Genomic DNA, 23827 nt, shown 5'->3' on the forward strand with positions numbered 1-23827 from the left:
CCCTAGCATTGACAGTGGCATTGCCAAGTTCCTTTTCTCGGGAACGATACTCAGCATTCCTGTTTTTACTATATACTCTTGTTATCTTAGGTTTGTGTATTATTTGGTACATTATTTTTTTGGGTCAGGGAACACTCAAAATTTTTTCCCGTATAAATTAATGGTAATTGCTTCTTTTCTTTATGCCATTTTGGCTTACAAAAGCTTTCATAGGCATGGTCTACTTTCGGATAGCAGAGGAAACCTGTATTCTTGATTGCTAAGAGATCAAACATAACAACAATTTTAAGGATGGCTCAGAACCAGGCAGTGTTTCGTTCTGTTGTGCATAGGGTCACTATGAGTCGGAACTGACTCAATGGCACCTAACAACAATGACAACAAGAGATCAGGTGTTAGAGCAGAAAGAACATGGACTTTGGAGTCAGGTACTACTTACTGTGACCTAGGTCAAAACCTCAATCCTTAACATCTCAGACCCACATCTCTAAACTTTGAAGAGTTGTTTTGATACTTGCATTTAAAAAGTTCTCAGCACAAGGGCAGAGTGAAAGCTTGGGAGATGGTAGCTGTTGTCTTCTTTTGACATTGCTTTTCTCCTAGGCCTTGTCTTCCTGTGCATTCCATCTGGTGAGGTCCATGTGTAAAGTAGCTGCTTGTTGTTGAAAAAAGGTATTTTGAATGAATAGGTCATTAATATGGCAAAGTATTATTAGGTGATTGCCAGCATCATTTCTATCACCAAGGCTATTATTTTCCAACTACTGGTCCTTTGTTTCCAGCTTTCCCATTCCAATCACCAATAATCATCAATGCATCCTGATTACATGTTTGATCAATTTCAGGCTGTGGAAATTGGTAAAAAATCTTCACTTTCTTCATTATTGGCATTAGTGGTTGGAACATAAATTTGAATAATAGTCATATTAACTGGTCTTCCATATAGGCATATGGATATTATCCTATCACTAACAGCACTGTACTTCAGGATAGATCTTGAAATATTCCTTTTGTCAATGAATGTGATGCCATTCCTCTTCAGTTTGTCATTCCTGACATAGTAGACCATATGGTTGTCTGATTTAGAACGGCCAATACCAATTCATTTCTGCTCACTAATGTCTAGGACATTGATGGTTACCTGTTCCATTTAATTTTTGACAATTTCCAATATTTCTATATTCATACTTCACACATTACATGTTCTTGTAATTAATGGATGTTTGCAGCTGTTTCTTCTCATTTTGAATCATGACACATCAGCAAATGAAGGCCCTAAAGCTTGACGCCATCCACGTCACTAAGGTCGACTCTACTTTGAGGAGGTAGCTCTTCCATGACTGGTGCTTTCCAACCTGAGTGCCTCATCTCCCAGCACAATGTTTCACTGCTATTCATAACGTTTTCACTGGCTAATTCCTTTCAGAAGTAGACTGCCAGGTCCTTCTTCCTAGACTGTCTTAGTCTGGAATCTCCACTAAAACCTGTCCAACATGGTATTTGAAATACTGGTGGCATAGTCAATTTAATTCAAATCCACAGGAATCAGATTGACAATATCTGCAGAGAGAGATGATGGAGAAACTCAATATTATCAGTCAGAACCAGGCCAGGGACCGACTGTGGAACAGATCATCAATTGCTCGTATGCAAGTTCAAGTTGAAGTTGAAGAAAATTAAAACAAGTCCATGAGAGCCAAAGTATGACCTTGAGTATATTACGCCTGAATTTACAGACCGTCTCAAGAAAAGATTTGTTGCATTGAACACTAATGACCAAATACCAGATGAGTTGTGGGATGACATCAAGGGCAGCATACATGAAGAAAACAAGAGGTCATTTAAAAGACAGGAAAGAAAGGAAAGACCAAAACAGATGTCAGAAGAGACTCTGAAGCTTGCTCTTAAACACAGAGCAGCTAAAGTGAATGGAGAAATAATGAAGTAAAAGAGCTGAACAGATTTCAAAGGGTGGCTAAGAAAACAAAGCATTATAATAAAATGTGCAAAGACCTGGAGTTAGAAAACCAAAAGGGAAGAATACATTTGGCATTTCTCAAGTTGAAACAACTGAACAAAACATTCAAGCCTTGAGTTGCAATATTAAAGGATTCTACAGGCAAAATATTGAACGACACAGGAAGCATCAAATGAAGATGGAAGGAAAACACAGAGTCACTGTACCAAAAAGAATTGGTTGACATTCAGCCATTTCAGGAGGCAGCATATGATCAAGAATTGATGATGCTGAAGGAAGAAGTCCAAGCTGCACTGAAGATGTTGGCAAAAAAAAAAAAAAAAAAGGCTCCAGGAATTGACAGACTACCAATTGAGATGTTTCAACAAATGGATGCCTTACTAGTAGTACTCGCTTGTATATGCCAAGAAATTTGGAAGACAGCTACCTGGCCATCGACTGGAAGAGACCCATACTTATGCCTATTCCAAAGAAAGATGATTCAACCGAATGCAGAAATTACCAAACAATATCATTAGTATCACACACAAGTAAAATTTTGCTGAAGATAATTCAAAAACATTTCCAGCAGTACATCAACAGAGAACTACCAGAAATTCAAGGCAGATTCAGAAGAGAACATGGAATGAGGAATACCATTGCTGATGTCAGATGGATCTTGGTTGAAAGCAGAGAATACCAGAAAGGTGTTTACCTGTGTTTTATCAGCTATGGGAAGACATTAGACTTTGTGGATCATTACAAATTATGGATAACATTGCAAAGAATAGGAACTCCAGAATACTTAATTGTGCTCGTAAGGAACCTGTACATAGACCAAGAGGCAGTTATTTGAACAGAACAAGGGGATAACGCGTAGTTTAAAATCAGGAAAGGTGTGCATTACGGTTGTATCCTTTTGCCATACTTATTCAATCTGTATGCTCAGCAAGTAATTCAAGAAGCTGCACTATATGAAGAAGAATGCAACAACAGGCTTAGAGGAAGACTCATTAACAACCTGCAATATGCAGATAAAACAACCTTGCTTACTGAAAGTGAAGAGGACTTGAAGCACTTAGTAATGAAGATCAATGACTACAGCTTTCAGTATGGATTATCCATGAAGAAAACAAAAATTCTCACAACCAATAAACAACATCATGATAAATACAGAAAGCACTGAAGTTGTCAAGGATTTCATTTTACTTGCATCCACAATCAATACACATGGAAGTCAGGAAATCAAACGACTCATTGCCTTTGTCAAATCTGCTGCAAAAGGCCTCTTTAAAGTATTAAAGACGTCACTTTGAGGATTAAGGTGCACCTGACTTAAGCCATGGTATTTTCAATCATCTCATATGCATGTGAAAGCTGGACAATGAATAAGGAAGACCGAAAAAGAATGGATGCCTTTGAATTATGGTGTTGCCAAAGAATATTGAATATACTGTGTACTGCCAAAAGAATGAATTAATCTGTCTGGGAAGAAGTACAGCAGAATGCTTCTTAGAAGTAAGGACGGCAAGACTTTGCTTTACGTACTTTGGACATATTATCGGGAGGGACCAGTCCACAGAGAAGGAGATCATTCTCTTGGTGAAGTAGAGGGTCAGCAAAAAAGAAGAAGACCCTCAATGAGATGGACTGACACACTGAGTGCAACAGTGGGCTCAAACATAGCAACAATGGTGAGGAGGGCACAGGATCGTTCTCTTGTACATAGGGTTGCTATGAGTTGGAACTGACTCGACAGCATCTAATAATGACTTATCTTCTCATTACATCAGAGAACATTTCATAAATTCAAAAGAAGACCCCAGAATTTTTTTTTTTTTTACTGCAGATTAAATCCGTGAGAGCATCCTTAAATTCACTTTTGGTGGTTGGAATTAGGAAGACCTTGGTTATTAAAAATCGCTGAGTAAATCAAATATAAAATCAAAAGAACCATTTTATGGCACCCATCTTTCAAGAATAAAGCCTAAATATGTACCATTGGCACATGTGACTTTTCCACACATAGCCCTTACCTCCAGGCCCAGACTCATGTCTTAACATGGCCATTACACACTGTGCTTCAGCCATATGTGTTCACTAGTGAGTCTAAAGTGTACTGGGTACTGTCTTCTTACTGCCTTTCTTTATGTTCTATCCATTCTATCTCAATCCTACATCTAACTATTTCCAGCTCCCTCTTCAAAATTCATCTCAGATATCTTCTCTAGGCTATTTTCCCTGATGGTTCTGTCTGTGTTAAGTGCCTTTTCTGAGCTTTCATGAAAACACCTATATTATATGGATAACAACTGCACGTATAATAGACGTTTCATAGCACATGCTACATGTCTTACTCTCTAGTCTGAGAATTCCTTCATAAAAACACACCACCCCTTATTCATCTTTTTATCTTCAGGGTCTAAGACAAACAAAAATCAGTCTACTGAACAAAAATCAGAGAATATTTTTGGCAAGTTTATAAATGAATGAATAAATGAGTACTATTTTTTTCAGTCAATATTCTTTCATGTCCTGTTATTGGTGCACCAGTATTTTAAACAATATGGTAGACAAGCCAACAAATAAGAGAAAATATGTGAGCTCAAGGAGTTGGCCATCTAGTGTGGGAGACAGGGTGTTAGTGTAATATGACAGGGGCCATAAGAGAAATGAAATAAAAGTACTCTGGAAGATCAGAGGAAAGAGAGATTCTTTTAGTTCCAGGTCTCAGGATAACCTGGAGGAGGTGGTACATGATCTGGGCATAGAAAACATACCAATTTTAGAGTAAGGAGTATTATAAGCAATGCACAGAGTTGACAGACATGGAGAGTCTTTCAGAGTGATCCAATTTGGTACAAATAAGGGACTGAGGCTGAACAGAAGAACTGAGGTGGGTCAAGGGCATTATATGTAGACTTAAATGATCCCAAGATAGTGGGGGGATTCTATCAGTTAGGATAGCTCTCAGAAGCACGTAAAAAGGGCCCAACCTCAATGATTGGACTAAATACAAATTTATTTTTCTTCCATAATAATGTTGTGGATCATAATATTAGTCACAAAAATAATTAGCTAACATTTATTGAGTCCTTACTGTGTGTCTGGCACTATTATAAATGCTTTTTCGAGATTAATTTGTTTAGTCTTCAAAACAACACAGGGTTAGGTGCTATTATGTCCATTTTAAAAATGGGCAACTCATACAGAAGAAGCCCAGAAGTAGATGGCCTGAGGCTGCTGCAGCTTCTTCCTGATGTCAACACTCATCAAGGCTCCTCTGTCTTTTTTTTTCTTAACTCCGTGGCTTTTTATCCTAATGGGCACTTTCTGGTAACCAAACGGATACTCCATCTCCAGCATCATATCCTCAATCCAAGTGGAAAGAAGAGGCAGAGACAAGGGAGAAGCCTATATCAGTAGAACGAAGCTTTCCCAGAAATCCACAACAGATTCATGCTTATGATTTATTAGTCAAAACTGTACCACGTGGCCATATCTAGCTGATGTGAAGCTGAGAAAAATGCTTTTTTTTTTTATGGGCATATTGCTGCACCAAACAAAATCAATGCCCTTTCATAAGGAAGAAAGAGAAAATTGATATTTAGCTGTTGATTCTCAGTGTCTGCCACAGGAACAAGAGTAAGTTTCTGAGGACAAAAGTATTATAATCGGAGATGTGCTTCAGAGACTCTTAAATGGCCGTAGAGTGGAAAAGATTTGTGTTGAAGAAGGCTAGTGCCAGGTGAACAGATGAGAGAATATTGCAATGAAATTTAATGTTAGCCAGGGTCAGGACAATTGCACTAGGAAAAATAAAATAAATGGACAAAAGGGGTAGTGTTAATAGATCTCAATGTCATGTTATATTCTGTGAAGGACAAAGAGGATGTGGACATAATTTTGAGCCTAAGTTACTGGATAAGTAATGTAAATGATGGCCCTGTTAACAGAAGTAGGGATGTCAGAGGCAGTATGAGGCTTGGCTTGGAAATGATGATGAGTTAAGCTTGTAGGACTTCCATGAGAGGAAGCTCAAAGGACAACTGAAAATAAAAGACTATTTCTCAGGAAAGAACTTGGAACTGCAGATAAGATTTCATTTCTTCCTTCATTCAGAGGAACCGTCAGTGTCACATGCTCAGGATGCCAACTACATGTCATATATGATCCATGCCTTCTAGAAGGTCCAATTTAAAGGGAGGAGAGAGATACATAAACAAATAATTATAATATTATGTAGCAAGAGCAATGGTATAGATATGAGCAAAGAAGTACTCTTCTCCAAAAAGAAAGTCATCTTTGCTATGTAGACCATGAATTTTTTTTCTAAGTTATTTACTGAGTCTTTCTTTTTACATTATATATCAATTTGATGGTTTTATTTACCTTCTTTTTACAGTACTTCCTGAAACAGTGTTTTTCAAAGGAAGACTTCTGAGTCATTTATGCCCAAGAAAATGTTTTACTTTATTCTTACATTTAGATGATAATTTGCTGGATATAAATGTCTAGGTTTTAAGTTCATTACCTTTTATATTTCAAAATATTATCCCATTGTCCTCTTGCCTCCAATGTTGTAGTAAAGTTCGACTTTTGTTCTTTTGTAGATCTGTATTTTTTAATCTGTGAAAGTTTATATATTTTTGCTGTGTCTTTGAACTTTCCATGTCCATTACCTTCATTTTGTTTTTCTTCAAAACAAATTTTTGCTTCTTTGTACTTCATTATCTTCCTTTAGTGCTGTGAGGATGCTTATTCTGCTATTTTGTAATTCTTGTTTTGTCTGATCTGTTATTTCTATTTCTGTTTCATCTGATATAAAATGTTGTGTTTGTAGCTTTTTTTTTTTTTTTTTAATAGCGGCGTGATTCCTGGGTTGTTAATTATGAAGATGTCTGGAAGCTATGAAGTAAAGGTTTGGGATGGATTGTAGATCTTTAATTAACTTTGGATAATGACAGGACCAAAGACTTCAATAAATCAAGAAGCAAAGATAGTCCTGTGTACAGATGGCATACATGAGGGATAGAGGTGTTCAACCAAAAGGCTGAGACTCCAAGGAGGCTGCAATTTTACATGTAGAGAGAAGAGTGATATCTGAAAGGTATTCTAAGAAATGAAAAGCATTTCAACTTTATCTTGAGTCATCTCTTGAGTAATTTTGCAGAGGCTAGATTTTCAATGCAATTCCATCTGTCACCTGTATATGGATGATCTTTGAAACCATAAAATTCAGTGATTTTTATTGTGGAGAGTCATAAGCAAGTAGAAAGAAGTGCTCTGTACAGATCTCTGGGGAGCATCACATTCAGACATTAAGAAGAAGGGAAGACAGGCGAGGAGACAGAAGTAGTCAGACAAATTGGAAAATGACAACCATGCTGTGATACAGGAATTAAGGATGTTTCAGTAAGAAGTGGTTGTTAACAACATCAAATGCTATGGACAGTTCTGAGATAATGAAACCAAGATAAAGAGGCCCTAGTAGTGGGAACAGAGTCCAACTTCTAGGGCTTATGGATTGATTGGGAGGAGAGGAGGTAGAAGAAAGAAGAGCAGTGCTGGCTCTGCCCCAGTGTGGAGGGCCAAATGGAGGGAAGTGGGGTTCAGGTCAGATGGAAAAATGCAAGGATGAGAAGAGAGGGGCAGTAACCACGAAGGGTGTATAAGAGAAAGCTTTCTTTCTTGAAGAGCATGTTTATAGGAAGAGGAAAATTAGAGATGCAAAAGAGTGGGTCATTTATGATGCAAGCTCCCAGAGAGAAAAGGGATGGGATGTCTTATGTATAATTTTTACTGGAACTGCTAGAAGTACCCAGAAGAATAAGCACAAGCCACAAGTTGTGTTGAGCGTTCTCCTTTTCTCAAACCTTTCTCACTTCTGTTCAGTACAATTTTGTTGTCTGTTAAATGGTGGAATGTGGGAGAAATATCATGAAATAAAAACTTGAGGTTAGTAATAATCAAGAATTTACTTAAATTTTTTGAAAGACCAGACTAAACAAAAGAAACAATACACGTATACTTATTATCGTAGGTCCTTTAAACATCCCTCGAAGCACTTGGAATAACATCTGAAGTCCTATCCTGACCTTGGCACATAGCTGCACTGTCCAGTTCAGTACTCACTAGCCACATGTGGCTCTTTAAATTTCATTTTAAATTAATAAGATAATATAAAAATTTTAAGAATGAAATGAGATTAAGAATTGAATTCCTCAGTCACACTAGCCACATTTTAAGTGCTCAGTAGCCATACGTGGTTAGTTGCTACCATATTGGACAGCTCATATACAGACCATTTTCATCACTGCAGAATTTTCTTTTAGGCAGGAGGCCTAGAACTCTCTACAATGTCAGTTTCTTGCCTATGTTTTCAGCTTCTCCTCAAGCCCCTCTTGACCTCACTCACTCTGATCCATTCCCTTTGGCTTTCTCACTCTTTCTCAAACATGCTGAGTTTTGTCCCATCTCCGGGCCTTTGCCGTGCTGGTCATTTTCCATGAACTATCCTTCCCCATATTATTCATGTCCCTGTTCAAATATCACTTCTTCAGTAAAACTTTCTTCCTAAAATAACACCTGTCCTTATCAAGCTCTATCCTCTACCTGTTCTAATCTCTTCAGACCATTGTTTGTTATTAAGCTGTTCATTGTCTGTCTTCTCAATAACGTTTGAGTTCTGCGAAGGCAGGGAGTTTGTGCTGTTTGTTACTGTAGCCCCAGCACTTACAACAAGGCTTTGCAAATAGCAAGTGCTCAATAAATATTTGTTAAATTAACATATGAATAACATTCCAACTAATTGGCATATAACCTTTGGGAGTGTCTTAGTAGAAGTCTCCGGTTACTTGATTTTCTAAGATTCCCAGAAATCTTGCTTAGAAGCTAACAGTAACAGAATCATAAGATATTTTTTTATGTATCTACCAGAGTTTTCTAATGATTGTTTATGCACATGTCATGGGCAATTTCTATTACAACTATATAAACTCAGATATTTCACATATTTGAGTCCACGCCATATTTTAGAATTTCACTGAGGAGAACAGGATGGGAGAGAAAAGAGTTGGAGCTAGAGCTCAAGATGAGAGAGAGAGAGAGAAGAGAAAAATGGCATGGTATTTTGAAAATACACACCTTTAAATCTCTTCAGAAGGGAAGGAAGGCTGTTTTACAAAGGAGCTGAGAAAGGGAATAAAAATCTGATTGCAGTTAGGACTATAAAGGCAAACTTCCAGAACTTCAGTACTGCCTCTGCCATTCGCTAACTAAGACAAGTTATTGAACTTCTCTTTCCCTCAGTTTCCTCATCTGTGCTAGGGAAGTAATGATAGTCCTTACTTCACAGGGTTTTTGTGAAGGTTAAAGGTGTTGATATATGCAGAGCACTGGAACATCTCAGGCACTATATTGGTGTTTGCTACTATTACTACTTAGGATGTCTGTGATTATTGCCATTGTTACTGTTATTATTATTATGATTACTACCATTACTGTGGAAAACCTGGTGGCATAGTGGTTAAGTGTACAGCTGCTAATCAAAAGGTCAGCAGTTCAAATCCACCAGGCACTCTTTGGAAACTCTATGGGGCAGTTCTACTCTGTCCTATAGGGTAGTTATGAGTCAGAATTGACTCGAAGGCAATGGGTGCACATATAGTACCATTACTGTTACTGCTATAAGTCATTAGTGAAACTAGCTAATATGTTTCCGTCTAGTAGATACTGATTTCCAAGGGACAAGCCCAGGGGGCTTTGCCCACCTGTCACCTATCAGCTGGTGGAAGCAAAAGCTAGGAAAAGCAACACAGATTAAAGAGTATTGGAGTTACCTTGTTTTGAGTTTTTTTTAATATGGGTTTTTGATATAGCTATAGCCTCAATTTCAATATTCTAAAAAAATTTAAGATTGCTAAAATTTTCCTATCTGAAATCAGGCTGAAGCACAACTTTTATCATTATGCACTGTTTTAAAAAATATATTGTATTTTGCTAGATGGAGGACGTTTTTGAGGATATAATCGGTATGGAATCAAGTTTTAAAGAGGAAGGAACAGACTCTCCTCTGCTAATTCAAAGAACAGTAAGTGTTTCTAGACCTGCAGAGGTCAATAGGGTGGAAGTAAATAATATCACCGGATGATAAAAAAAGGGAATTTTGCTTGATTAGTAAACACTGTACTTTTGAAACAGATACAATATTAGAAATTATTTTATTAATTTAGATTAATATTTTTATTGTATTTTTATTTCATTAATATTTTAATCAATAATATTAAGATTAACATTAATCTAGAAATAGATTAATATTAGAAAAATTTTATGCAGAAAAAAGATTATATAATGTTATCAAGGAAGATTCTATCTTTCATCTATCATCTATCAATCATCTATCTATCTATCTATCTATCTATCTATCTATCTACCTACCTACCTATCATCTATCATCCATCTATCTATCTATCTATCTATCTATCTATCTATCTATCTATCTATCTATCTATCTATCTATCTATCTATCTATCATCTATCTATTTATCATCTATCTAACCTATCTATCATCTGTCTAATCTATCTATCTACCTATCCATCTGTCTCTATATACATCCATCTAATTACATATCTGGAAACGCTAGTGGTACAGTGGTTAAGAGCGCTGGCTGCTAACCAAAATTTGGCAGTTCAAATCCACCAGGTGCTACTTGGAAACCCAATGGGGCGGTTCTACTCTGCCATGTAGGGTTGCTATAAATTGGAATCGACTCAATGGCAGAGTTTTTTTTGGTTTAATTGTATATCTAATCTGTTATAGGCACTTTCTATGAGTGATTTAATCTTTAGATTTCCTGTTTGAAGCACAGCATATGATGAGACATCTTCGTAAGATCGTAACTAAATCTTGACTATTTCTCCACGACTAATAACTATTAAATGAGCCATGGTGGTGTGATGGTTAAGTGCTCAGCAGCTAACTGAAAGGCCGGTGGTTTGAATGCACCAGACTGTCTGTGGGAGAAAGATGTGGCAGTCTGATTCCCTGAAGATTACAGCCTTGGAAACCGTTTGGTGAAGTTCTGCTCTGTGCTGTAGAATTGCTAGGAGTCGGAATCGACTTGATGGGAATAGGTTGGGTTGGTTGAGTAATAACTTAGAGTCAGAAGTTCTCCACCTTGTAAAGGAAAGAAAACGATTACAACAAGAAAAAATGTAAATTTACTTCTGAGTCAAGAAGCAGAGTTTAAAGGTGGTACGGAGAAAGGTAAACTAGGACTCACCCTACTTTAAAGCATGAAGAAAGACTTCTATGTTAAAATCAGAGCAAATTCCTGGAATAATATATATAGGGATGGTATCTTATCTCTTACTGGATTGCTGTTGCCTTCTCCTTGCTCATTTGGTAATCACTAAAAATGTTATCTGTAAAGGGTATGCAAGCACTTTCGACACATTTTGAGTGGTTCTTGTTGCTTCATTTGTATATGGTTTAAGAACTTCTTGAAAACATGAAAAAAAAGAATACAAAAGGCTATGTTTGAACCTTTAAAAATTTCATCTAAAGAAAGCGTATTCTGATCATATTATATATTGTGGATACTGTTCATCCATTAATTAGTAACTTGTGTTATATTAATGGTGTTTTAAACTTAGGGCTTAAGAGAAACCTGGAGTAAGCACCCCACCTTTTCAAAAATGAATTCTTAAATAGAGAATTACCTTTTGTCTCTTTCTTTTTTTTTCCTGGCGTACGACACCTCCACGTATAATAATATAGTGTTACTAGTGTAAACTGCCAAAAGTTAGATGAGGTTTACAACTTGGTTCTTATTGCAGATTTTTCTTTTTAGGACAGAGTGACGTCTCTTTCTACCTCTCTCTCTTCAGATTTCAAGTAGCATAGTTACATGAAAAGTGACTAATACTTTAGACAAATACGTATTGATACTAATTTTTCCTTGTCTAATTTCACAGCATGAGGATGCTATCTTCTTAACCATTATTCAACTTCTGGATTTGAGGAAATGATGTTAATTTCCTGCAATCTTCTCTTCCATGGATGTGGTACTTACATCATTTAAATTATATCTTGAAACATTCTTTTTGTCAAATTATCTTGTTTTGCAGAAGTTGTGTAAAATGGCTTACTCAGTACAAATTGATGGCAACGACTATCAGGAATTTGCTTTTGATATACAGATGTACTTTTTAAAAGGTAGATACAACTGGCCTATTCCTTTGTATGTAAAGAAATATTTTCTGTTGACCAATCAGAGATCACTGATAATTCTTTTTTTTTATACTTTACTTTTTTTTAAATTGTACTTTAGATGAAGATTTAGAGAACAAATTAGCTTCTCACTAAACAGTTAGTACACATATTGTTTTATGACATTAGTTAACAGCCCCATGACATGTCAACACTCTTCCTTCTCAAACTTGGGTTCCCCATAACTAGCTTTCCTGTCCCCTCCTGCTTTCCTGTCCTTGCCCCTGAGCTGTTGTGCCCCTTTAGTCTCGATTTGTTTTATGGGCCTGTCTAATCTTTGGCTGAAGGGTGAACTTCGGCAGTGACTTCATTACTGAGCTAAAAAGGGAATCCACGGGCCATACTCTTTGGTTTTCATCAGTCTACGTCAAGCCAGTAAGTCTGGACTTTCTTTGTGAGTTAGAATCTTCTTCTATATTTTTCTCTAGCTCTGTCCAGGACCATCTATTGTGATCCCTGTCAGAGGAGTCAGTGGTGCTGGCCAAGCACCATCAAGCTGTACTGCACTCAATCTGGTGAATGCCATGGTAGTTGTTGTCCATTAGTCCTTTGGACTAATCTTTCCCTTGTGTCTTTAGTTTTCTTCATTCCTCCTTGTTCTGAAAGGGATGAGACCAGTGGAATATCTTAGATCGTCACTTCCAGGCTTTTAAGACCCCCGACACTATTCACCAAAGTAGAATGTAGAACATTTTCTTTATAAACTATGTTATGCCAGTTGAGCTAGATGTTCTCCGAGACCATGGTTTCTACAGCCCTCAGCCCAGCAATTCTGTCCCTCAGGGAATTTGGATGTGTCTGTGGAGCTTCCGTGACCTTGCCTTTTACAAGTTGCGCTGGCTTCCCCAGTATTGTGTGCTGTCTAACCCTTCACCAAAGTTACCACTTAACTATTGTCTAGTGTTTTTCCATTCCCACTCCCTCCCCTCTCTCGTAACCATCAAAGATTGTTTCTTTTTGTGTGTAAACCTTTTCATGAGTTTTTATAGTAGTGTTCTCATACAATATTTGTTATTTTGTGATTGACTTATTTCACTCAGCATAATGCCCTCTAGATTCATACATGTTGTGAGATGCTTCACATCATTGTTCTTTATCGTTGCTTAGTACTCCACTGTGTGTATGAAACATAGTTTTTTATCCATTCATCTGTTGATGGGCATCTAGATTATTTATGTCTTTTTGTTGTTGTGAACAATGCTGCAATGAACATGGGTGTCCATATGTCTCTTCATGTGACGGCTCTTATTTCTCTAGGATATGTTCCCAGAAGTGGATTGCTGGATCATATGGCATTTCTATTTCTAGCTTCCTAAGGAATTGCCATATCATTTTCCAAAATGATTGTACCATCTTGTATTCCCACCAGCAGAGCATAAGAGCTCCAACCCCCTCGCAGCCTCTCCAACATTTGTTATTTTCTGGGATTTTTTTTGTGGCGGTAATGCCAGGGTGAAATGGTATCTCAATGTGGTTTTGATTTACATTTCTCTTTTTTTTTTTTTTTTTTAATGGCTAGTGATCGTGGGCATTTCCTCATGTGTCTGTTAGCTCCTTGAATGTCTTCATTGGTGAAGTGTGTTCGTTTCCTTTTCTCATTTTTTATTAGATTATTTGTCTTTTTGTTATAGAGGTATTGGATTTTCCTATAGATTTTAGACATTAGAACTTTGTTGGATTTGTAATAGCCAAATTTTTTTTCCCAGACTGTAGGTTCTCTTTTCCTTTTTTTAGTGAAGTCTTTTGATAATCATAAGTGTTTAATTTTTAGAAGATTCCAGTTATCTAGCTTGTCTTCTGAAGTTTGTATATTGTTTGTTATGGTTTGTATCCTGTTAATGCCATGTATTAGGACCTCTAGAGTTGATCCTATTTTTTCTTCTATGATCTTTATAGTTTTTAGTTTTATATTTAAGTCTTTGATCCACTTTTGAATTCGTTTTTGTGTATGGTGTGAGGTATGGGGCTTGTTTCATTTTTTTGCAGATGAATATCCAGTTTTGCTAGCACCATTTGTTAAAAAGACTGTCTTTTCCCTATTTGATGTACTTTGGGCCCTTGTCAAAGATCAGGTGACCATAGGTGGATGGATTTACGTCTTGGTCCTCAATTCTGTTCCATTGGTCGGTGTGAGTCTGTGTATCAGTACCAGCTGTTTTGACTACCGTAGCTGTATATTATGTTCTGAGGTCAGGTAGTATGTGTCCTCCTACTTTATTCTTCTTCTTCAATAGTGCTTTACTTATCCAGGGCCTCTTCCCTTTCCATTTAAAGTTAATGATTAGTTTTTCCATCTCTTTAAAGAATGCTGTTGGTATTTGGATCAGGATTGCATTGTGTTTGTAAATCATTTTGGGTAGAATTGTTATCTTCACAATGTTTAGTCTACCTGTCCATGAGCATGGTATGCTTTTCCGTTTAAGTAGATTTCTTTTGGTTTCTTGCAGTAGTGTTTTGTAGTTTTCTTTGTATAGGTCTTTTACATCCCTGATTAGGTTTATTCCTAAGTATTTTTTTTTTTAGGGGTTATTATAGGTAGTATTGTTTCCCTGACTTCCTTTTCTTAGTTCTCTTTATTGGTGTGTAGGGATCCAGCTGATTTTTCTATGTTTATCCTGTTTCCTGCTACTGTGTGGAATATTTCTATTAGTTCCAGTGTTTTCTAGTTGAGTCTTTGGGGTTTTCTATGTATAGTATCATAAAGAAAAAAAAAAAAAACCCAAGTGCCATATCATCCACTAATAGGTACAGTTTTGCTTCTTCATTACCAATTTGGATGCCCTTTATTTCTTTTTCTTACCTTATTGCTCTAGCTAGAATTTCCAGGGCAATGTTAAATAGGAGTGGTGATAAAGAGCATCCTTGTCTTGTTCCTGTTCTCAAGGGGAATATTTTCAGCCTCTGTTCATTAAGGATGATGTTGCCTGTTGGTTTTGTATAGAGACACCCTTTATTATGTTGAGGAATTTCACTTCCATACCTATTTTATTGAGAGTTTTTATCAGGAATGGGTGTTGGACTTTGTCAGATGCCTTTTCTGCATTGATTGAAATGATCATGTGATTTTTTTCTTTTATTTATGTGGTGTATTACATTGATTTTCTAATGTTGAACCATCCATGCATAACTTGTATGAATCCTACTTGATCGAGGGGTATTATTTTTTTGATATGATGCTGAATTCAATTGGCTAGAATTGTGTTGAGAATTTTTGCATCTATATTCATGAGAGATATTGGTCTGTAATTTCCTTTTTTGTGGTGGTTTTGCCTAGTTTTGATATCAGGGTTATGCTGGCCTCATAGAATGAATTCGGAAGTATCCCTTCTTTTCTTTGTCCTGAAATAGTTTGAGTAGTACTTTTGTAAGCTCTTCTCTGAATGTTGCTTAGAATTCTCCAGTGAAGCCACCTGGGCCAGGGCTTTTCTTTTTTTTTAATTGAACTTTAGATGAAGGTTTACAGAGCAAACTAGTTTCTCATCAGACAGTACACACATTGTTGTATGACATTGGTTAACAACCCAATGACATGCCAACACTCTCCCTTCTCAACCCTGGGTTCCCTATTACCAGCTGTCCTATTCCCTCCTACCTTCCAGTCCCTAGGCCAGGGCTTTTTATTATTATTATTATTGGGAGTTCTTTAAATACCTTTTCAATCTCTTCTCTTGTTATGGGTCTGTTTAGATATTCAACATCATTTTGTGTTAGTTTGGGCAGGTAAATCACTGATCATTCTGAATCTACATATAAAACCAAGAAATTCGATTAAGCAAATATATATTGAATACCTATGTGCAAACCATACATTTGGTGGCAACTAACAACAACAGCATGTGAGACTAAAATTTGAATGACAGACAATTCATGTACCAAAAAGTGACAATATAGTGGAGCAGTGCAATGAGGTGGACTGGAGAGGCAGGGAGGAGAAGGGTGTGGATTTTGGTCCAGGTTCTAATCTAAACATTATGAGTCAGTGGTAATTCAGTGATAGAATTCTTACCTTCCATGTAAGAGACCCAGGTTTTATTCTTGGACATTACAATTCATGTGTAGCCACCACCTGTCTGTCAGTGGTGGGTTGTGTGTTGCTCGGTAACATAGAAAGAGAGGAAGACCCTCAATGAGATTAATTGACACAGTGGCTGCGACGATGACCTCAAGCATAGCAATGGTTGTGAGGATGGTGCACGACTGGGTAGCATCTAGTTACGTTGTGTTTGGGGTTGTCAAGAGTTCAGGGCGACTGGATGTCAGCTAACATTGAGACATTGTGCAAGTCACTTAACCTCTCTTTGCTTTCCTTTCTTCTTCTGCATTATGGGGATAATTAAATGTATTTATCTCAGAGGCAGTTTTCATATTAAAACTTAATAGAGTAAATGTGTATATTTTAAATGCCAGTCAGAGAGTTGCTCTGAAGCTTGACTGAAGGAGTAACCACGCTAAATTGAGAATTTTGGGAAATGCTTTAGGAGGAGATGATGTTTGAAATATAGTTATGAAGAATAGTTAAGATTTTAAGAGGTGGCCAGGCAGGCAAAAAAGTAGCAAGTTAAGGGAACATAAGAAAAGGCAACAAGTGAGAAAAAAGAGAATATTTAAGAATAGCTGATAGAATAGAGGTAGGAAACGCTAAAGGATTTTTATAGTTCCTGTGGATAAAAATAAAGACCTGTTATACTCAGAGGATTGCTTTGAGCAAGTTTATCATCCACTGCACTTTTGGTTGTAGGTGACAGAACTCAGCTCATATGTGCTCATTGAGTGTTCTATTGGTCACTTTGGGCCTTTGCTGTGGCCTGAGCAGAAAATCTGCATATAGACTTAACTAAAGTCATGTTATAACTTCTGTGGGCGGGAAACCGGAAACCTTCTTAGGGATGCTTGGGGCACTTGTGGTAGTTACTCAGGGTTATCCAGAATGAATGAAGTAGTTCAGGTGTTTACAATTCAGTTTTGCCCAGGTATTTCTGACCCACCAATACATGATAGCTGACTAGACTGAATAATTAAGCAGAAGTTATCTCTCAATTTCTATGTGATCAAGAGAGTTAACCACCTATCAACTAGTCCCTATAGCAATGACCGTGTAACCTGAAATGGAAAGAGTCAAAGTGCCAGAAAAATGGACCCAAATTGGTCAACCATAGTCAACACTGTAACCTCTCAGTTTTTTCATCTCATTAATGTCAGTGGTGGAGCCCTGGTGGCACAGTGGTTAAGAGCCCAGCTGCTAACCAAAAAGTCAGCAGTTTGGATCCACCAGCCACTCCTTGGAAATCCTGTGGGACAGTACTACTGTGTCCTATAGAGTCTCTATGAGATGGAATCTACTCGATGGCAATGAGTTTGATTGTTTTTTGTTTTGTTTTGTTTTTTAGTAATGTCAATGATATTTTCTTCCACTCCCATTTCAGTTATTCCCTCATATGGTCATGTTTAGATCTTGTTATTATCAATTCTTCTGTACCTCTACAATTTTTATTTCACATTCTTTGACCATCACATCCTATTTTTTCAGTGCACTTACTCTAATGTTCCTACCTTAACAATTGTTCCACCTTGAGGCTCCAAATCCTTTGACCCTATCATTGCTTTTAATAGCTATTACTTCCCACTCCTAACATTTTAAAGATTTCTTCCATCCATAGTCACCCCAATTTCCTTTCTTTTATTCTCCTGACAAATTCCCAACCCTGATTAAATTCATCTCTCATTTCACTCAGTATCTTATCTGGAGCAGCTGAATGGATAAATTTTATCACATTGTAGATGGTACACCCCTCAAATATATCATCAAAATCGCACAGGAGGATTCACCACTGTCAGACTATGTTGTTGTTGCTCTTAGGTGCTGTTGAGTTGGTTTCGACTCATAGCGACCCTATGTACAACAGAAGGAAACACTGCCCAGTCCTGCACCATCTTCACAATCATTGTTATGCTTAAGCGCATCGTTGCAGCCACTGTGTCAAACCATTTCCTTGAGGGGCTTCCTTTTTTTCTCTGATGCTCTTCTTTACCAAGCATAATGTCCTTCTCCAGGGACTGATCCCTCCTGATAACACTTCCAAAGTATGTGAGACGTAGTCTCTCCATCCTTGCTTCTAAGGAGCATTCTGGTTGTGCTTCTTCCAAGGCAGATTTGTTCGTTCTTTTGGCAGTCCGTGGTATATGCAATATTCTTCATCAACACCACAATTCAAAGGCATCAATTCCTTTTTAGTTGCCCTTGTTCATCATCTAGATTTTGCATGCATGTGAGGCAATTGAAAACATCATGGCTTGGGTCATGTGCACCCTAGTCTTCAAGGTGACATCTTTGCTTTTCAACACTTCAAAGGGGCCTTTTGTAGTAGATTTGCACAATGCAATGAGTCTTTTGATTTCTTGACTGCTGCTTCCATGGGTGTTGATTGTGGATCCAAGTAAAATGAAATCCTTGACAACTTCAATCTTTCTCCATTTATCATGATGTTGCTTACTGGTCCAGTTGTGAGGATTTTTGTTTTCTTTATGTTGAGGTGTAAGCCATACTGAAGGCTGTGGTCTTTAATATTCATTAGTAAGTGCTTAAGCCCTCTTCACTTTCAGCAAGCAAGGTTGTGTCATCTTCATAACACAGGTTGTTAATGAGTCTTCCCCCAATCCTGATGCCCCATTCTTCATAGAGTCCTGCTTCTCAGATTATTTGCTCAGCATACAGGTTGAATAGGTATGGAGAAAGGATACAGTCCTGGTGCACACCCTTCCTGACTTTAAACCATGAAATATCCCATCTATGTACAGGTTCCTCATGAGTGCAATTAAGTGTTCTGGAATTCTCATTCTTTGCAATGCTATCCATAATTCGTTATGATCTACACAGTCGAATGCCTTTGCATAGTCAATATAACACAGGGAAACATCTTTCTGGTATTCTCTGCTTTCAGCCAGGATCCATCTGACATCAGCAATGATATCCCTGGTCCCACGTCCTCTTCTGAATCCAGCCTGAATTTCTGGCAATTTCCTGTCAATATACTGCTGCAGGCAGTTTTGAGTGATCTTCAGCAAAGTTTTACTTGCATGTGATATTAATGATAAAAAACGCGATAATTTCCATATTTGGTTGGGTCACTTTTCTTGGGAATAGGCATAAATATGGATCTTTTCCAGTTGGTTGGCCAGTTAGCTGTCTTCCAAGTTTCTTGGCATAGACAAGTGAGCACTTCCAGTGCTGGTTCCGTTTGTTGAAACATCCGAATTGGTATCACATCAATTCCTAGAGCCTTGTTTTTGCCAGTGCCTTCAGTGCAGCTTGGACTTCTTCCTTCAGTACCATCGGTTCCTGATCACCTACCTCCTGAAATGGTTAAATGTCGACCAATTCTTTTTGGTATAGTGACTCTGTTTATTCCTTTTATCTTCTTTGGATATTTCCTCCACTGTTTAATATTTTCCCCATAGAATCCTTCACTATTGCAACTCGAAGGATGAGTTTTTTCTTCAGTTCTTTAAGCTTGAAAATGCTGAGCATGTTCATTACCAGACTATACTACAGCTATTCTCTGGTAAAATTCTTATTATTTGAAACAACTTTCTTATACCTCCCCTTCTGTCCTCAAATCTCAAAGATTCCCCCATCCAAGCTCCACTTTTCAGCTGATTTTCTTTTATATATAAAATATAAACAATAAGATTAGCACTTACTCATTAGCTTTGCACCACCAATTCTACTAAACAACCTTCATCTGTTTTCAGTTTTCCTGCCACCACTTCCATTACAATAGAATAATGGTCCCAATTCATAATCTAAAGTCAGTCCCACTACTTTTGTCCTGGATCCCATTTGTTGGCACCTTCCAAAGAATTTTCCTTCTCTAAATAGCTTCTCCTCCTCCTACATTATCAGTATATTCTGATCTATTAGATTATAAGTATTAGCATTACACTAGTCTAATAACACCCATGACAAATTAGATCAAACAAAACAACTCCTTTGACAACATTTGCTCTCTCTGGCTATCCCACCATTTCGTTATTCCCTTACACAGAAAAACTCCCAGCCTCCATTATCTCACCTCCCATTCTCTACTCTCCAATATACTTTTGTTCTCACAATTCTAAAAGAGATCTTAAAACCAGCCAATAACTTACATATTGAAGAAGCCAATATAAATTCTCTGTTCTCATCTAACTTGGATTCTTGGCAGTATTTAACATGGTTGACTACTCCCTCATTCTTGAAGCACTATCTGTGATCTTGTCGCACCATATTCTTTGGTTTGTTTTCGTTTACTCGTCCTATGGTTCTTTCTCTTCTAACAGATGTCTAAACGCTGAAGCAATGAAAGGGTCGGTCTTCAACCGTGACTCCTCATGTATCTATGCACACTCTGTAGGTGATCTCAACTTGTCCCAGACTAATTCTCTTCCATAAATGCTGAATGTATATATCATTCTGCTTACCTGACATTATTTGTGTTTCTAACACACATCTGAAATTCAATTTGACTAAAAAGAAGCTTTTGTTTTTTTCCCAGCAAGTCTGCTCTTGTTGATCCAGAATTTAAAAAAAAAAAAAATGTTATTCTTACTCTTCTCTTTCTTATTCCCATACCCAGATCTGTCAGTAAATCCTTCTAGTCAGCATCCAAGGATTCCCCCAAATCATCATTTCTCACCATCTCTGCTACTTATACACTTTTCCAGGCTACCATCATGTTCCACCTGGACTACGATAAGTTCCAACTTAGTCTCCCTGCTACTTCTTGCTATCTTATTGTTTTTCACAGAGCACCCAGAATGATTTTCCTAAAACAATAATCAGATTCTGTTACTCCCTTTTTAACATTCTATTAACTTCCTAGTATCTTCAGAATATAATCCAGACTTTTTACCGTAATTGGGTCTTCTCTTTGACTTTAGGGCCTGGCTTCAGTAGCCTTCTTCCTGTTCCTTGAACATGACAAGCATAGTATCATCGAATTTTATTTTTACTTGGAATATTTTTCTTCCAGATATTTGCATGATTGCCTGTTTATAATTTAGGTCTTTAGTCCACATCACCTTGTCAGAAAGGCCTTCTGTAATTACTGTACCTAAAAGATCCCACTCCATCACTCTCTAACCCAGTATATTATTTTATATACTTTCTGACACTTATGAGTACAGTGACAAAAATTATCTTATTATTTCAATTCCCTGTTTACTGTGTATTCCCACCCCTACAATGTAAACTCCTTGAAGAGAGTGATTTTGTCTGTCTTGTTCACTGCTCTGCCCCTGAAGCCTGGAACAGCCTTTTCCACCATTTTAGCACAACTTAGATGTTCAGCAAATACATATTAAATACATTATTCTAAAATTCACGTGTAGTATTGAAAACAAATGTTCCCATTATATATTCCTATTTGGGAAATTTTAATGGAGAAAAAGCAGCAGCAACAAAGACAACAACAATAATAATAGCTATGATGTTACTTGGTATGTGACAGGGATTGTGCAAAAGACTTCATGAACAATTGCATTTAATCCTCACAACAAACCTATGAGTTAGAGACTATTATTACCTACTATCATCTTACAAATGGGTAAGGAGGCTATAGAAATTCAGTAACTAGCCCAAGTTCATATAGTTGGTGAACGGCCAGGTATGGGCTTGAACAGAGTGCTGCATGATACCAAATGCAGTGATCCTACCCACACTGCTGTGAGCTCTAAGAAGGTAGCCACATTATAGAATTTTAGAATCTTAGTGTTTGAAGGGAATTTAGGCTGACCTGATCCTCTGCCACACTCCAGTTGAACAATTGCTTAGCCTTTGATCTTGCATCTATGTTCCTATATTTTCCACCCATTGGTCTTAGTTTTACCCTGTCCCTTTCAGAGATGTGGTTGTACATAGTAATTCATTTCTTTTATCATATATAGGTATTTTTCAATCAGGTGTCTGTAAATGCTGGTGGCCTTTGGCAATCTAAGTAAACTGTTACAGTTCAAGACCATTCCAGAGACGAGGACTGAGTAAATATTAACAACCTTCCTGTGCTTGGTTGGAGCTTGAAAGGACTGAATAACATCAACAAGCAAGCTTTTGTCAATCACAGTCTAGACCAGATTAGTCTTAAAGTCCAAGGAAGAAGCAAAGTTCACCTTAGTGCAGAAGTTTCTGTACAGCTCTCCCAGTTATTGTGTTCAAGTTTAAGGGAAAGAAAATGATGAAGGAGAAAGAGAAAACCATTGCTATTTTGAAGGTTATAGACACTTCAAAGCTAAAACTGGTGAGCAAGTGCACTTTGGAGTTCTTTCAATGTTTGGAGATTGAAACCACCTGAAATATTGAATTTAAACTTTATAAATGTATAATTAATATAAGGTATGTAGAAATTGAGCTTTGAAATGCATAAAATATATAATCTGCTGTATCAGCAAGCTTGTTTCCATATGAGATGCTTTTTAGGGATCTGGGCTTGAGGAAAAAATTTTGGAAGTTTAGCAAAGACTGTTGAAACTAATCTTTTACTGTCAATTTTTCATCAAAGAGGTACGGTTCCAGTAATTGTTTGTTGTAGTGTTTATGTTAAATTAATAACTTTTTAATTAACTTAGTACTAAATAAATTATGTGTATGTGAAATGTATGATGCAAAATATATTTACAAGTTATTTGAATTTTACCTATGAATCTTTTGTATTTTACCTCTTTCTTTGAGTTACAGGCCAGCTCGGCAAGGACAAGGGATCTCCCACTCCCACTCAATACATTTTTTTTATTCAGTCATGATAGAACAAAATGATAATAATAATAACAACACAGTAGGCCTCCTCTGTTCAATCTTTGTTATTCAGACCTCAGAGCCCTCCTTTGGCAAATAAAATAAACTTAGAGGGATTTCGATGGTGTGTTTCCTGAAACTGGAAAAATCCTAGCATACTGCATTTAGATGAATAAATACCAAAAAGAAAAGAAAAGGATCTTTCAAATACCAGTTTTTCATGTATGCATACATTGTGAAGGTGTATGCTCCCCTACAGGGTTTCCTCTTTAGGCCTGAAGTTTATCTTCCTTTTATGTCTGCAGTTATTCTGCTAATAGACTGATGCTCACTTTCTCCATTTTAGATTCACAGTGACCGTCTTCACAGAAAACAAAACAGAGAATTCAAACAACTCGAAAATTCTCATGAAACTAACACTAAATATGTGGGATATATGTGTGTGTGTATATATATATATAAAATGTATGTACATATATGTACTCTATATGTCTGTGTGTGTGTGTGTAGAGAGAGAGAGAGAGGCAGTCCCCAGAGTACAAACGAGATCCATTCCTTAGCCTGTCTTTAAGTCGAATTTGTAGGTATGTTGGAACAGGTATATACTGTTCTTAATTAGCGTCATGTAGTCAAATGTGTGGATTAATCAAATGTTTGTCTTAGTATACAGTATATATTTCCGAGTGGTTAAGAGTTTGGCTGCTAACCAAAAGGTGGGTCGTTTAGATCCACCAGGTGCTCCTTGAAAACCCTATGGGGCAGTTCTACTCTGTCCTATAGGGTTGCTTTGGGTCAGAATCGACAGCAGTGGGTTTGGTTTTGGTTTTTATGC

At 37.2% G+C, this 23827-nt stretch overlaps 1 protein-coding gene across 10 annotated transcripts in view; it reads left to right on the plus strand.

Annotated features, from left to right (window-relative positions):
- The window catches only part of TFEC (transcription factor EC), a 220635-nt gene that overhangs the window by 154286 nt on the left and 42522 nt on the right, over positions 1 to 23827 (plus strand). For 8 of the 10 annotated variants that reach the window (XM_023544568.2, XM_023544575.2, XM_023544574.2 and 5 more), the window contains one exon: positions 9963 to 10049. The exons of 1 other annotated variant lie outside the window; for it this stretch is intronic. In XM_023544568.2, coding sequence (XP_023400336.2) covers positions 9963 to 10049 — 87 coding nt within the window. Of the gene's footprint in view, positions 1 to 9962; positions 10050 to 20869; positions 22502 to 23827 lie in introns of those variants that run through there. One more of the 10 variants, XM_010587369.3, reaches the window with a different exon arrangement.

This window comes from Loxodonta africana, chromosome 8 (assembly GCF_030014295.1).
Source record: "Loxodonta africana isolate mLoxAfr1 chromosome 8, mLoxAfr1.hap2, whole genome shotgun sequence".
In the NCBI taxonomy this organism is placed as follows: domain Eukaryota; kingdom Metazoa; phylum Chordata; class Mammalia; order Proboscidea; family Elephantidae; genus Loxodonta; species Loxodonta africana.